Consider the following 16173-nt stretch of genomic DNA (forward strand, 5'->3'; position numbering starts at 1 on the left):
CACAACAGGCTTTCTGTCAAAAACCGCACAGAAATTTTGTCGTAAGACCGGAATGTTTTCTGTATTTTTTTCCGACTGGGCAGTCGCTTATTATTCAGATAGACAGGTTGGTCTACTAAAGTTGTTTTTAAAGCATATTCAAAGCACATGAACTTGTTAACGTGTTTTGTTTTTTCTTTCATTGACATATCGTTGCTTGAGAACGGTGCCGTTAGCCGATGAGCATTTTTTTTTAGCAGGTTAATCGCTGTTTTATTATCATTATTGCCGTTAATAACGGTATTGCCATCTGCATATTGAGAGTCGAACCTTTAAAAACAGTGGCCACTAAGACATTGAAGACAAAATTAAATAGTAACGCAGTAAGTATTGTGACTTGTCACACTCTAGCTCTTATAGCCATTTTCTGGTTAACAATTAACACCTTGACAGCCTACTCTAACACCTGGACATCGTTTGCACAAGTAGTTTCGTAGTGATGTACGGAACAGAACGAAGGAGACTTCTGAACCAAAATAAATAATCTTTTGCTAATACATTGCGGTTGAATGAGTAAAAAGCCCCAGATATATCTAAAGAGAGCGCAGCTAAAGACATTCAATTCAAGCGCCTCGCAGAGTTGGTCGCAAAATTCCTCCAGGGGGATTGATTGTACCCCTACTCTTAACTAAACCGTAGTGCGCATACGATAGGATCTAAATCTGTTAAAGAAATAGATCATGTGTTCCACAAGAAACTTCTCAGGATTTTTGCCAGGATGGGCAGGATGGAAATTGGATATATATTTCTCTACTTGTTTCTCTTCCCTCCCTTCAAAACGACCCAATGACAGCTGCTTGCGGCAGCTCAGAGATTGAGCCTCTGTGCAGAAATCTGTTGGGCAAAAGTGCTTTAGCCACAAGGACATTACATGACAGTTTATTTGTAACAGATCGCGACCGGAATCTCAAACATATCGTCAGGCTTATTTTGATTAAAGCCATGAATAAATCACTGCAGTTCACTGGATGATATTCTGGGTGAAAACGCCGAAGCGTAAAATAGGTTGCGAAACGAACATTACTTCGACGTTAATCCAATGAGAGCACTGCACCGTGCGTGAAGTGACTGTTAAAAGCATATGCAGCGTCTGTGGCATATCACCCGGAAATAAATTTTAAAGATGACTCTTCAACTCCTGTTCTGTTTACGTTTACCGCAAGACTGATTTACCGACGACCAGATTCTGATAGGGCTCCCTGAGCTTTGTTTAAACGGCTATTGAAAGTTACAGCGGTTGGGTGAACATATCAGCTTGTTACTGTATTTCTTGTTGCTAATGCGCTATGTGCAAAGGTCGACCTTTCGTGATGAACGCTTTCAATGTTTCCAAAGGCAGTCTTGATATGCATTTCGAGCAATTATATTTTTGTTGATCTATTCGTGGTTTGTTTTATTTTCCTGGTCCTAACGATAACAATGATGATGTTGATGGTTACTTATTCGCCCGCTCGGCGGCTTCAAGTATATGGGTATGGCCATTGTCTCATTCTTATGACACTGCTAGCTGGCACATCAGGATCTACACACGGTTGCCGTTTTCGCCCTTCGCGTAAGTGCATTTCCGGATCTTGATGCAGTGATGCCTTGCGTTCGATTTCGGTGACTTTCCTCTCGCGAGAACTGCTTTGGATTATTCATCGTCTCTCCCACGGTATAGCGACGATCCACACGCCACAAGGTAAGGGCTACGCTTCACAAGCCACGGGTTCACCACGTGATTGCGGGCGGACATGCGCAGTACTCCGAGAAGCCAAAACATGAACCCCCAGCAGCTAACGCTGCACAAGAAGCTATGAACAGTCATCCGGTCGATATACGCGCGCGGTGCGCGGGAAGGTATGTATATTATTTGTCAGTTTGCGAGGGGCAACAGCATCAGCCTCGGGTAGCATTGCTTAGGCTGCTAGTCCCCCCCCCCCCCCCCCCCCTTTTTTTTTTTTATACTTTCGAGCCAGTTACGGCCATCAGCCTCGGTATCTAGTTACGGGAAGTAACGCAGCCACCCTTTACTCGGACCAAAGTAGCATATGCGACGCCTAACTAACCTTTAGCTAGTAGCGGCTTTCGATTCTTTTGTTCGATGCTTTACTTCCGGCGTGCCGCGCACATAACGTCTTTTTCTTTTAAAATGCTTTGGACAAGGCCTGCAGTAAATACGTCGCCAATCCAAAGAACGGCGCACGCGAATAAAGAAGAGAGCGGCGAGGACCAGGCTTCTTTAACGGTGCAGAACAAAAAAATAAAAAGAATAAAAAATCTGGCACGCATCCTGCTTCGACGCTCTTCCTTGGAGCAGCTCCCTCAGTCGTGGGAGTTTGCTCCGTTTCTTCAATTTCTGCGAGGCACAAAGTGAAGGGCTCCAGGCAGCCATGCTGCAAGTGATGGATAGCGGGCGCTCACAAAGACAGAGCGCTGCGATTGTCGGCGCTCTTAATAGCTTAAAAGTGGGCGAAATGGCCCAGGCGTAGCGCCGCTTCCCCCTTCCCGCTCTTTTCAATAGTCAAACGCAAGCTCGGTCCCGGCGGAGTCGCAACGGCGGCGTCTTTCGCAGAGGCGCAAGCCAACGAGTCTTACCCGCAAGTCGCGATAGATTTTCAGTTCCATTGTGTTCGCAGTGTGGGCGCCAATTGTTCGCGGCTTTTGAGTTGGCGCGATCTCCTAGGACTTCTTCCTCAGCATCCTTCCTTTTTTCTCTCCCCCTCTCTGTTTTTTGCCTCCACTTCATAACACGCCCGTCACTCCGTCTCTTCTTTCGTCCGGCGTTGCTGAGTCCCCTCCAGGCGCACAGAGCGCGTTTTCTTATGCAACTCTTCTCAGCCGCGCTCACGTCAGCGCCAGACTCGTAGCGTACGCGAGAGGCTGCCCCATTTATTTTGCTCCCAGCCGGTGCTTTTCGTCCTCAAGAATGTTCTCTAATGTTCCAAAAAAGAACCAAGAAAGGACGGCGCGCGTTCCGCGCTCGAAATTGCAAGAAGCTAACGAGAGAAAAGCAAACGCAAAGTGGTAGCGGCAAGTCAAGAAAAGCTCAGCGTGTTGCCGTTTCAGCCTTGGTGTGCTTTTTAGGTTAGGAGCGGGAAATGTTTTATTTAATTTCAAAAAACCATCAATTATGGCTATGCTTGCGTTATTATGCTTTTTTATCACGTTCTTCGCTTTCCGTACACAGCTCAGAGGGAGCCCTTTCGCTCCACAGGCTAAGTTCGTGGCAGGTGGAATTGAGAAACTTTCCAATCAATGAGTATGCGAAATTGCTTGGCCATACGTGGTCAGCGTTTAATGACAGATATGCAGGACTCACTGCACAAATGAGACTAGCTTTAATAAGCTGCATGCTAAAAAAATGGAAGACAGAAAACGGAAGTGGTGTGGAATATCAGATGGTTCAAAATGACGTAGGCTACTGGATATTAGGTTGTTGTTTCCCTGAACTGCCGAAAAAAACTTTGGAAGGCGTGCTTACGCTTCTTCTTTTCTTGTTTTACGTTTGTTCAATTGATTGTGTGTCTTAGCGCGCTGAGAACCAACATGCCGAACCAACTGGCCCCTATCCTATAGCACTGCTGCACTTCTCTGTAATGCGTCATCACCGTCATCATATGTGTGATATTGTTTAAATGTAGGCAGGCTTTTTTTAAATACAGTAGACCGAACAATGCTAGGGTGCATCAGCTTTAGATAATCAACTTTTTCTTTTTGCCCCGCTAAAACGCGCCCGCAATCTCGATAGAACGGCAATGTACAATATTAAACAGTACTTATTACCACATTAGGAAACAATTTGTTATCACCGCAAATTTGCCGAAGAACTGCTCTCTGCACTTCGTGCAGCGTTCGGCAATGATACACGTTTGTATTGCAGAATGATGCATCGATTTTAAACATTACTCGCAACAAAAGCGGAGTATCGTCACTACTTCGTACGCAAGCCTTTTTCGTCGATCAACGATTAAAATTGCCGGGGCATGGCGCACAAGAATCTATCATCGATCGTCAAGTCTATGCTTCCTCACTCTTACAGCAGCTGGTCGAATTTCTCCCCCGAGCTGGTGGCTTTTTTCATTCTTCGTACGGCGCGCGAAGCCTATCCAAAGATATTAAATCTCAAATAATCTCAGCAAACCAGCTGGACCAGCTCATCAGTTCCACTACCCTGTTCTGCTTTTGATCTGGCTCGAATGTAGAACAGTGCTTCGGGTCGTCATTCTCTTGAGACACATACGTAAAGCTGGGTAAGTTCTTTTTTTTTTTTCTCGCGATACCTTGTATTCTGTAAAGAAAACCAACTCCACGAGCTGAGGATCAGCGCCATGTCTCTTTACCTTCGCATCTCTATTGTTTAACTCGAAAAGTGCGAGGTGCAGATCAAGTGCATCGGGAACAATGTATACAAAGAAACCCGTCACCCCGTCGCGACAAAAGTATCGATTCGTCTAAGCAAAACGCTGTTTCAATTGGTCACCCCTCCACACCAAGTATTCATTTGCCTATAGCACCCTAAAAGCCCCAACCTTTACACAGATGTGTGTGTTTTGAGCTGGGCACCTGTCGTTCAGCTCACTGCGTGTGAAATGACGTTTCTTAAATACAGCGACTGTAGTGCATGATACCAGGATAAATATATGGAACTGTCGATAAAAAGGAGAGGATTATTTCAGATATATAACAGGACAGGAATTAACAAGGTGAATTATTTCAAACAACCGCACCGTACACATTAAAGGAAAGCAACACCCATTTATAAAATGGCGTCGCTTTGTCTATTTTATTGCCAATAATGAAATTTAAAAACTGGATTCAGCGTTTGTGTTGACAGCCTTTACTTCTTAAACAATTTTAGCGCTAAATTTATATATACGCTAGCCGCATATTGAAACTATTATTTGCAAGCAATCGCGGTTAGCTAGCGAGAGTCAACGCTGGTTAAAATCGACACATTCTGTGTATGAGTAAGAGATAAAATGATAATCAGTAGGCGCAATTCGCGAAACTTAACCTGCGGTCCCATCACTGATGTTCAAAGGTGTAAACAAAGATTCTCACAGTTAAGCAAAAAAGAATTCCTATTTGAGGCCATTTATACCGGCATAGGTTTGAAAGCACTAGGAATTATGAAAAGTGAGGAAATTTTGGGAAATGAAATCTCTGAAACTGCAAAGCAATTTCTTTTTTGTCCCTTTTACTCCGAAAATTTGGCAAAAAAAAAAAAAAGAATAGAACATTTCCCGAAAGCAACATCAATGGACCCTTTGCGCTACAATCAGTCATTTGCGCAGGTTTGATATTTAATGCCTAATGAAATCCTACTCCAGCAGCTTCTTTCACCTCTTATTTTTTCCAGGGGTATGTCCAGCGCCATCAATATGATCTGCAACAGCTGTTTCGTGTTAGTATGTTATCCAAAGAAATGATGCGCAGCTGACGGCGAAAAGCAATGATGTGCCCAAAGAAAAGCTGGGCAAACCATTTTCTTCCCCTACCTCCGAAAGTTGAGTTTAATTCATCATGGCAAATTCTATACCTTTGAGGCGCAAAGTTTAATGCAGTCGCGGTCGTCCCATTGCCGGCCACATTCAAACATACTGTACAATTATTATAGACCGAAAACGTTGTATCGAAAGTGGTCCGCAGATGATTTCAGACAGGTGGTGCTTCCTGTCATAGTTCACTGGATACTTTTAATTCGTCTTTAGAGCTGTAGTACGACTATAGAAATCGGGGAGGGGGGGGGGGGGGCACTTAGGCTGCGCGTTTAAAGTTATGATTCGACAGCGTTAATGGCTCACATTCGCTGCTCTCCTAACGTGTCCTCATCCCCATACATACACTTTTCGCTCGTTTAATGCCTAATTCATTAATCTGTGGCGTTATTATCTCAAAAATTCTCATTAGCATACAGTCGTAAGCTACCATATTATGTGACAAGGATATAAAGGCCCGCTTGAGAACAAGAAGTACTAACGTACCTGCATGGCCGAGGGATAGCATATTTGATGCGGAATGCAAGAGGGTTCGATTCCCCTCAACCGTCAGATGGAAGCTTCCAGCTACCATCCTGGTCCTGACAACGCCGACAACATCGACAACGCCATCGCCAGATTACTTGGAGAGCGAGGCCTTCAAAGCTATCTAAATAAGAACGACAGTAAGACAGTAAAAGAAAACTAAAGCAAGCTCCTTCTGTCGGGAGTATTCAGTACTTGTGACGTAAATTAAGGCTTGCATGTGAATCAACTGCATTGAACTAGTCACTTAATTGATGATGTACCGCAAAGCAAAACGATAAGAGCCAGAGCCTTCCCGGGTTCCAGCTTGAGAACTGTTTCCTATAATATATATTGCATATCTCCAGAGGCCAGCCAAACTTATGCCATATTGCATACGTCCTGTCTAGAAAAAAAAAAAAAGAATGGCTGCAACATAGGCGCACGGAGAATTCATTGAAGTTAGGTACTCTTGGAGACTGGTTTGGGAAAGAATATATTTAATCTCCCACCAAGTCACTCGAAGATTAGTTTCCTAATAACTCTTGCACCGAAGGCGTCAAACAGAAAAGAAAAGACACGGGACGCAAAAAGAAAAAAAAAAGTTATCCATGTACTTCAGCGCCAGAAGGCAACGGATTAGGCTGCACCTGGAAAAGATGAAATCGCGAACGCAACGCAGTGGGTCAGGATAGAGGCGGTTGCAGGTAGCAGCCGAACGAAGAGACACCGTCGCCTTCGCTACCCCTTCAGGTATAAACAGTCGCGAAAGGACAAAACGTCAGAAAGCGAAATAAAAGTACTCCTCAGCGTGAGTGGCCGACAGAAAAGCAATCTTTCACTTGCCCGTTCGACCGTCGCTGGAGTCAACTGGCCCTGAAACCGTGGGTCAAAACCTAAACGCTCAGCCACTCGTGAAGAAACGCAGAAGGAGCGGTGTCCTGGCGACAGACTTTCCGCCCGATTTCGCTACACGTCGCTCAGCGGTGAGAAAACGGTCCAAACCGCGCCTGTCTGCCCTTAAAAAGAGAAATTGAAAGAAAACGGAGGAAGCCAGGAACCAACAAGAAAAGGGGGAAAAGTTCAACCGCCCAAGGCCCCGGTGCTCAGCGCGCGCCTGCAGTTCGCGGACCTGTGGGTCCGCAGCTGAACAGCCGCGGCCCCGAAGACGTCCGGTGGACCCGAGGTGACAGGCAGCCATTCTGCGGACGAGGAAGGAGAGCAAAAGGGCGCGAAGGGAGCGCTCGCCGCGCGCCACATTATGTTCAAAAGCAAAGATAGTCGGGGCGTGCCGCGAAGGCACTCGCTATCCATTGCCGAATTACAAAAGGTAAAGGCGTTTCCCACGGCCGTCGCGCGGCGCTAGCGCGCAGTAATTAGGGCGAGTGACCGCCAGAAGCATACAGGGCACCCGCGAGTCGCGTCAGGAAAGCGGACGCATGCGCAGCTTTTAGTAAATGCATCCCTTTCCAAAGATGGGGCAACATGCGACCGCGCGTTCCCGCTTATGTTCGGCAGACATCTCGCCAGATAACCGCGGCTTTGTGAGCACCTGTCTTTTCTCTCCCATCCCGCCATGCATGCACTTGCGTCACAAGTGTCACGAGGGCCCACTCGAGCGGTAAAAGATAGGCGCCCGTAAGCAGCACCAGCTTGTTGAGATCCTGAGGTGCAGAAGCTCGAAGACTGGCTACACTCCCCGCGCTGTTCTGGGTAGTTAATGAAGGTGCAAAAGAGCACATGTACAGCTCTCTCCAAGGACCTTGAAATGTGCTGCTCACTGTGAAAATGATGGCTAGGGCATTAGTTTATTTTTTTTTTTAATTTACAGATACTGTGAAATAGCATTTCGGGAGTTTAGCAGGTTGAGAAAGAGAAAAGGAAAATACCATCTTAAAATGAACAACATAAACAAGCAAAACAAGAGTAAACAAAAAAGAAAGAACGTCCTTATCATACACAACTGGAAAAATATTTAATAATAATAATAATAATAATAACTTTATTTACCATCAACGTTTACATGATGGCGGGAGCCTGGAGTAAAAGCTGCCTTACGGCAGCTTGACAAGGCCTCAAGCTCCCCACTTTGGCAATGGTACATCAGCGGTCTTATCACAGTTGATAAAACATTTGGGAAGCAATTAATCAATGTATAATAAATAATAGCGGGTAGAATTGAAAAAAAAAAACAACACAACACTGCCTGATGTATAAATGCATTGTTTTGGATTATGGAATACGGGAAATAAATACATAATCCAACAGGAGGAGGCACCGGCCGCTCCTATTCGGTGTTTGGAGGTTAATTAGAGCATGTCAGCTGATGGAAATAAATATTTACAGGTAAATAACTGCTGTTCAAGTCATAGGACTTGGGTGAAAAATTTCACTCAACCAGTTGAGTTCCAAGGTAAGATGGCGAGGAGTAATAGTTTTTGATAAGATTGTTCTATTTTTTCAGTAAATACTTTTGTTTTTGATAACAAATCAAAATGGTCACGAAATTCCAGAAATAAAATGTGTTCACAGCTAATGATTGTGTTTTGAACTTTTCGTTCCTGACTGCGCGCCCCTATACTAGCAGTTGCCACACTGCATGCTTCCAATAGTTCCATTTTCTATTAGTTTGAGGCTATTGCTAACAGTTGTGGGGCAATCTGAGTTGTATTTCCGGTATTTGGTTATTCGTAGCAGAACTATCCCTATATGCGAAAAAATGTTTTTCTCAGGGAATTGGGTGATGCTATCAGACTACAGGGAAGAAAATCTTTAGGTTTAAATGATGTATGGATGTATGCAAAAAGAGCGGAATTTAGGTGTTTTATAAAGCCGATAACTTTCTTGCGCAACTTAAGCGTTTCCCTAATGGCTCAGAAGTCAATTTCGCAATCCTGTCTTCATGATTAGACTAGTGGTAAATAAGAAAATAAAAATAAGCGTTTATTTTGTTGGAAGCGTCGCACTCTATACGCTTAAGTTGCATGCTTGTGGCGTGTACTAAGCCCTAACCACGATGCAATAAGTTGAAGCAATGGAACTCTGGACGAGCTAGGTCTGCCGATAGGTAGTAGGCCGCGGACAAGTTCGCACGGCTGCCACCACTTGCGGCGTGGCTCTGAGCGCTGGAACTCAGAAACTAATTAACGAATGCTCAGCACAACCCACTGGTTTCCCGCGCAAGTTGGAAATAGTTGGCGTGAGCACAAAAAGGATTTTATGGGTTATATTGTTCCGCGAAGGGGATGAGGGGGCCATGTTAATCCCTACGTTAGCACACGATCTCGCGTGACTCGCTATCGTTTTCTCAAAATCACAAGTTTAAAATACTCCCACATCGAGCTACGTGGTGTTCACTGCTGGCGGCCAACAAGTGGAACTATAGCTTCTGAATATCCAGGAATTTGGGCATGCGTTAATTTACACGCGTGGAATGTTACTCGTTGCTGCAGGCAAGCAGCACAGAGGTAACTAACTTCTATCATCCCTGCAGAAAAGGCAGAGGGTATAAAACTGCCGCAGTGCGCGTGCTTCCGCATTCACGCAGCAGACCGCCCATTAGGGGCGCTGAGCAGCGCTACAACTTCCAGATACTCGCACGGAACGAGGACGTGTGGCGTGTCCATGCATGACTGTATCTCTGAAACCGTCGCACAGAAACTTACTGAGTAGCTGCATAGTCGGGCTTAAGTGGAGGAAAAGCAGTGGAACAACGGAACAGGATTCATCTACTTATTAAAAAATGAACGATCATCTTAACTTTCACCAAAAAATAGCTCAAGCGGTTTGCTTGCGAGCTGCGTTGTGGTGGGGCTTTGGAGCATCCTGCAGAAGGCGCAAAATTTTGAGGGTTCAGGAAGATACCACCCCTCTACTTTCAAGAGAGTCAGGACGTCAGTGCGTCAGCGGTGCTTAATAAGCCACTGACACAAAGCAATGACCATGAAGGAGCCCCTTGACCACTGTGCTTTGAACAAAAGCACAGGGGCAGTTAGATCCAGTTTGTAAGACAACAGATTATCTGCGTTGAACCAATGATTCAATCTGGCTAAAAAGCTCATTTCTTTCTTTTTTTTTTTTAGATGGCTTTCCTCTGACAGCATGCGTTAAAAAATTTATTCTGCGAAGTAAATAAATTACATTACTACTTATTTTATTGAGAATGTCCAGAGTGTAACTTACGTGAGCAGTTGCTGCGCACAGTAAGTAATGACATTACCTAGCGATTAATTTCAGAAGGTCATTGCATTAATTCTTAAGTAACCTGTTTCTTTTCGCATTTGCAAAAAACCACTGCTTCTCCATAACCGAGAGTATATAAGGGCATGAACTGTGTCTATAACGGGACTGCCTTGTCGTCCGACACCACTCCTCACAATGACGTCATTTGCCACGCTCGACGCCCAGCGACTTTTCGAACCAGCTTCACTGCAGCGACATGCCTACGCGTACTGACGGGTACCTGTGCGCTGCAAACCGAACCTCGGAGACAACGTTGGAAACGCGGGTTTCGTGGGTAAAAGGCCCGCTAGCATGTTTATGTTCGCGCTGACTGCGATGTCAAGAACAGTGGTGGTTGCGCAGTGCTAATGCGCGCATTATGCCCAAGATAGCAGCGCTGACTTAAAGGTGTACCGTGCTCAAGATCGTCCGATTTCTGAATCGACACTTGTCCCCACTGAAGGCGCGTTCGAGGTGTCCACCTATAATTGAGATATACTGCGTGTTTTCAATTTCGAACCTATAAACCAGAGTGGAGTGAAGGGAGACAATTGACGCATGCGCTGTTCCAATGCTATCAAGATGTGTGAATTCCCAGCTCTCACCATACACGTTATCGAGACGGCTGGTTAAAGGCAATACAGTGTTTTAAGTAATGTTTTCTTACAGCCAGAAAGAACAAAACAAGAAAACGATGGCGTTGCAGTGCCGTGACTCTTGCTGAGCGGAACTGTTTTTCTTTTCATTGTGTTCAGAAGCAACAGGAAGTGCCGCGTGTGGCCCGCGCGGTCGGTGATTGAAAACAAGCGAGCGTCCGCTACATGCGTACATTGCATGCCCGCAGGCCTTCCGCGAATGGCATTCCACGGACGTGCAGCTAAGCAATTGGCTCATAAAGCAGGAGCACAAAAAACGAGGACCTGTAAACGCAACAAGAGTCAGCGCAATGTTTCGTTTGTGCACATACATTGGTTGACAGGATATTTGTCCGTTACCTGGTTCACTGCTGGTCGACAACCTGCGCTGGTTGTCGCGCGAAATTATGGGCTTTTGATCATCTCGAGTTTAACGGTTGCGGTGAGGCCTGCTCGTAGCAAAAGCGCGAGAGTGAGAAAGAAGAGACATGCAACTATCACACGCACCGGTGACATCACAGACCATTGGGTAATGAAAGTGCCCATTTCTCTATGACGTTGTGAGAGATGCCTTCAGACTTCAATATCCGCGTTTATATCCGTCGTTACGATCGAGCGCATCACGCGGTAGAACCACTTTATAACTCAGCCGCAATGCCAACGACTTCAGTTATCTTTGACGCATCCGGCTGAAGCTGCGGTATGGCTTGGCGGCTTTGCAAAGCTGCGGGGAACGTGCTCGATGTGGGTGGATCGGCGTTACCATACAGAAACATTCCAGTCAATGTTCAAAAGCGCAGTTTGTACAGACACATGAACGGAAAGCATTCCTCGAACGTCCAAACATTTACTCAGTACTCTGTCAGCAAATGCTTCTGCAGATTCAGGTTTTTTTTTTTTTCTTATTTGTTTTTCTTTGGGGAGACGAAGATCAAGCAGACGTATTTTTAACACGTCGGTGGACCTATATATGTGTAAGCATACATCCTATATTCGAGACTTCCGCCCTTATTTTCCTGTGTGGAATATGTGCATAAAAGTGCCTTTTTTTGAAGTCATACAAGGACTCAATATGTAAAGACATGGGCGCACTCAAACGCTTTCAAAATGTGACCATGATTATTTGAGCATACATTATCGACAACATACGTACTATATGCTGTCAAAGCCACAGAGAACTCAACTTTTTGTTTTGTTTTTGCAGGTACTGTATCGAATGGCGACATGGGACCGATCGAAACGACTCCGTGAGCAAAAAGGCAGTTTTTTATTCTCTACCTTTAGGCCGAAAAAACAAAACAAAACATGCCATTCTACAGATCTTCTCATCTGGTTTGATACGGCGATGACGATGCATGAAAAAAGAAAAATAGTTCCATTACTCAATTTTACTATATGCGTGCTTCTTTATTCCTTCTATTCATCTGGCCGTCGCGTCAATCATACAGCAAAGATTTGCAAATGACTGCACCAAATGCTCCTGCAACGAAGCTAAAAACACGAGCGAAAATCGAATGCGAATATCGCAAGTAGGGAATATTTAAATAGCGTCTGAAACTATTATTTATCATTAGGAGATTTCACTGCATTACGAATGTTTGCAGCGGGTAAGAACACGCAGTGCTGTCGCTGCAACTATCACAAAACCTTCAGTTCAAGAAACCTTTCCCAATTAAATTATGGCTCTAATATTAATTTTTTTTTTGCTTCGCTGCTTTTATTTTTCCCCTCTCTGAGTGAGTTTATAAATAAGTGCTCTTGGTAAAAAGGTACATTTTGCCTCTCTAGGGAACCACCATCTCTCATCCTGTTCAGCGTTAACCGTACCTATGCCTCCCATTCAATTTTCCTTTCCTTTGTATCTATGAGAAGAATGTACGTGCACAATAACTCGCGTGCTTCCTTTTGGTCTTTAGCATTTAACTGCATTATTTATGAGTGACGTAAAAATTAAGTCACTGGTTTGAGAGAGAGCAATGTTTATTAAGCTGGAAATGGCCACGGACAGAATAATTTCCAGCGTCTTGCAAAAACATTCATTCAATAACACGGCCCAGCAGGAGCGGAAAGACTTTCCCAGAGAACTGATTGTTCTTAATAATAACCCGTTCCTGGTTTTAAAAAGACAGAATATTATCGTCTAACGGAAAGCGGGCCGATTGTGACAGAGAATTAATAAAGCAGAGAGTCGAAACGAACAGCACATTTTTATTCTCTTCATTCACAAGGCTTTCCGACCAAGCCGGAAGCGCAGCAGAGAAAGGGCGCGCATTTTTGATAGATGAGACCATTTTTCTGTTGCTGCGCTGTTTGGTAGGGTCGAGCGTGTGTTCCGGAAGAGCGAAAAAAAAAAAAAAACCGGAAAGAAATGCTCAAAGGAGCAAAAGGAATAAGCGCTCGCTCGCCAAGCGAGGTTTTTCTTGAAGGCCGACAAGAGACATTTTTCCTCGACACAAGAAGCGCGGATAAGATGGCCATTCTCACGCCCAAACTGCCAAATCTTTTGTACAGTCTTCTTTTTCTTCTAGACTCCTCCCTCCCCGTCCCTGCTCAAGTACGTTTGAAGGCGCTTTGCATCTCAAAGTTTCTTTTGTGCCGCAAAAAAAAAGAAGAAAAAGAAAAAAAAAAGAGAAGAGAAGAAAATAAAGCTTAGCCGGCAATACTTACTTCGGAAGAGAGAAAGCACTCGGTTTGCGAAGTTTGCCCGTTCTGCCCCTGTTTTGAATCCCTTTCACGCTTTTTTGAAGACGAAGTCATACCAACGAACGCAGGCGCGGACAACGTTGGACAAGGCACAGAGAACACACCATTGTTTTCGATGTTGGAAACGTGCGCTCCAGGTCTCGCTTTCCCATTCGCTTTCGCTACCTGAGTTTCCTGGAAGTTCACAAACGCGCCCGCTGAAAGCGGCCGTTGGAGCCTTTGAAATTTAAACCCTATGCATTTTTCAACGACGACACCCTCACCAGCGTCCAGATAGTACGCTGCTTCTTTCTGCTCTGCTGAAGTGCTGCCATTTTTTTCTTTGTGATATATTCTCTGCGTGACCAAGCAAGTCCCATTTTCTGACTTTTATTTTCCTGCACGCATGCTTTTATTCTTCCAAACTCAATCTACGTCAAAGACCAAGTGGAAATGATCCCAGGGATGGAGGTGAGTTCATTCTTTGGTACTACAATGTGACACAATCAAGAACAAATGTAGAAAAAGCTATTCGCCATATCATGGCACCTCGCTTATGCGCCATTCCGTATTTTACACTTGAGTAGATCTATGGTTTCCGTATCGAGTGTGCAGCTGGGGTACAACATTATAACATTGTGGACATGTATGGAATCGAAACGCAGCAACTGCGCCCCAATATGGTACGCATCACGAAGGGGACAATGCGAGTGTCCTGTTTTTGCATAATTCAGTTGGCCGATGGTAATTTTTCAAAGCATTATTTTTTCTTAACGCCCTGTGACAGTGCGTTGAACACGTTAACTGAAACGTCCCATGCTTCTATACAGTTCGCGTACGCATCTAAACCATGCAGGTCCAATAGCTTGAACATGCATGCCTGAGACACGTTTCACTTTTCGAACCTCTCAGTTCGCTTAACGATAAATAAGATGGAAAGGAATGCGCGGCCGTCCAGGACGATAAAGTGGAAGCATGGGCAAGGTCGTCATATGCACCTGAAAGCGTTTCCAGAAAAATATAAGATGGTTTTAAGGCTGCATGCTGCTAAATCGAGGGCAACATATGGAAGTATATGTGGGTGTGCCCTTAATGCCAGTGAAGCTCTTAGAGAAGCCATGCTACTGTAGGGGCCTACTGCTTGGACGGCCGCACTCTGTCACTCGCACATGCACTCATCAACGCGGAACCCTACCGAGGAATGGTGTAAATGCGTCATCACTCACCCAGCACAGAGAGGCGTACGGTTGACGCCTGGCTGCTGCCATCCGAGCGGGTTACTTTGCAGGTGTAAAGGCCCGCGTCGGCGAGGCCCAGGGCTTTGACCTTGAGCGCGGCGGGCGATCCTAGCACGGCGAAGTAGGCGCGGGGTGCCCAATCATGACGCGACTGGTGGCGGCCCTGCATCAGGTTGACGCGGCCCGAAAAGTGAACGGCGTACACGGGCTCGGGGTCCGCGTCGCCGCGTCGGTGCCACTCGACACGCACGGGTGAAGCCTGACTGGCTCCGACGGCGTGGAGCGAGGAGCACGGAAGCTCCACCTGGCCGCCTTCCTGGCCCACGTAGGAAGGCGCCTCGGCCTCCTCGTCCGGTGCCGGATCATCTGAAGATAGCAGAAGAGACACGTTTCAAAAGCTGAAGTACAGCCAAAGGCAGGAGAGGGGGACGAGATCATCACACAGAATAACAAGTCGAAATGCACATCATGAGGAATAGTTCACCCTGGAGGACATCGAAGGTCGTGGAAAAATAATGACGGAGCATTTAGTTAAACACAGTGAAAGCGTGCTCTCCTTGATTTCACAGTATTATTGATCGAAGCGAAATAGGGCAAAAGGGTTTAGCCTACGTAAGACCACTTTATTCAAGTACGGGCTGATCTCTATCAAGCAGTTAGTGACGGACATCTCTACTTCGCTTGCACGGATCTCCCCGATCCTGGCTGCGTCTGATCATGGAAGGGTGATTGCGCAGGTGGGCAAGAGTGTTCGACTGTTTTTCACGCACATAACTTTGCATAATGTAATTAGTAACCATTTGCGTGAGTGCCCAGACAAAACATGGAAAATGAAAAAGTAAAAGGCAGCAGCTCAAGGATAACGGCTGAAGTGGATGCATGTTTACAATTTTCTGCGTGGTGGGAATTCTCAACTGTTACTCTTTATTGCCTTCCTTTTCTGCTGCAAAATCAAGTGCACAGCTTATACGCTGATGGCAATTCCCGCTCACATAAGATTAAAATTCTGACTTTAAATAACCTCCGTCCCTTGCCCTCTTGCGAAAAGAAACAGAATCGAAAGACGAAGTTTCATATGGGCTGCGCTGCACGCCTGTACACCCACTATCACTGTGCGTTGATTCCTTCGGGTATAGTTTAAAATTTGCTCTTGGACAGCCCATGTACAGGCTTACGTAAACTAGAGTGTCTACACCCGGGAATATTATGAAGATACGTTTCGGACACCGAATACAAACACGTGTGTCAGCGTTATTCAGCGATCTGTCCGCTTGTCCTGCTATATGCGTTAATAATGGTAGCTCATCGCAGTCTCATTATCTCGGCCAGCTGCTACTCTTCGTTCACTTTTCGCCGGTTTTTCTGGCCAGCCGC

At 45.4% G+C, this 16173-nt stretch overlaps 1 protein-coding gene across 1 annotated transcript in view; it reads right to left on the reverse strand.

The window, feature by feature from the left end:
* LOC146205351 (neural cell adhesion molecule 1-like) overlaps positions 1-15469 on the reverse strand; it is a 289648-nt gene extending 274179 nt beyond the window's left edge. Inside the window, exons 1-2 of the mRNA XM_084606946.1 lie at positions 15412-15469; positions 14788-15165 (exon numbers count right to left, since the gene is read on the reverse strand). Of these exons, the coding sequence (XP_084463072.1) occupies positions 14788-15165; positions 15412-15469 (436 nt within the window). The remainder of the gene's footprint in view (positions 1-14787; positions 15166-15411) is intronic.
* Between the last annotated feature and the right edge of the window lie 704 nt (positions 15470-16173).

This window comes from Amblyomma maculatum, chromosome 1 (assembly GCF_055883805.1).
Source record: "Amblyomma maculatum isolate TAMU_Amacu chromosome 1, ASM5588380v1, whole genome shotgun sequence".
NCBI classification, from domain to species: Eukaryota; Metazoa; Arthropoda; class Arachnida; order Ixodida; family Ixodidae; genus Amblyomma; species Amblyomma maculatum.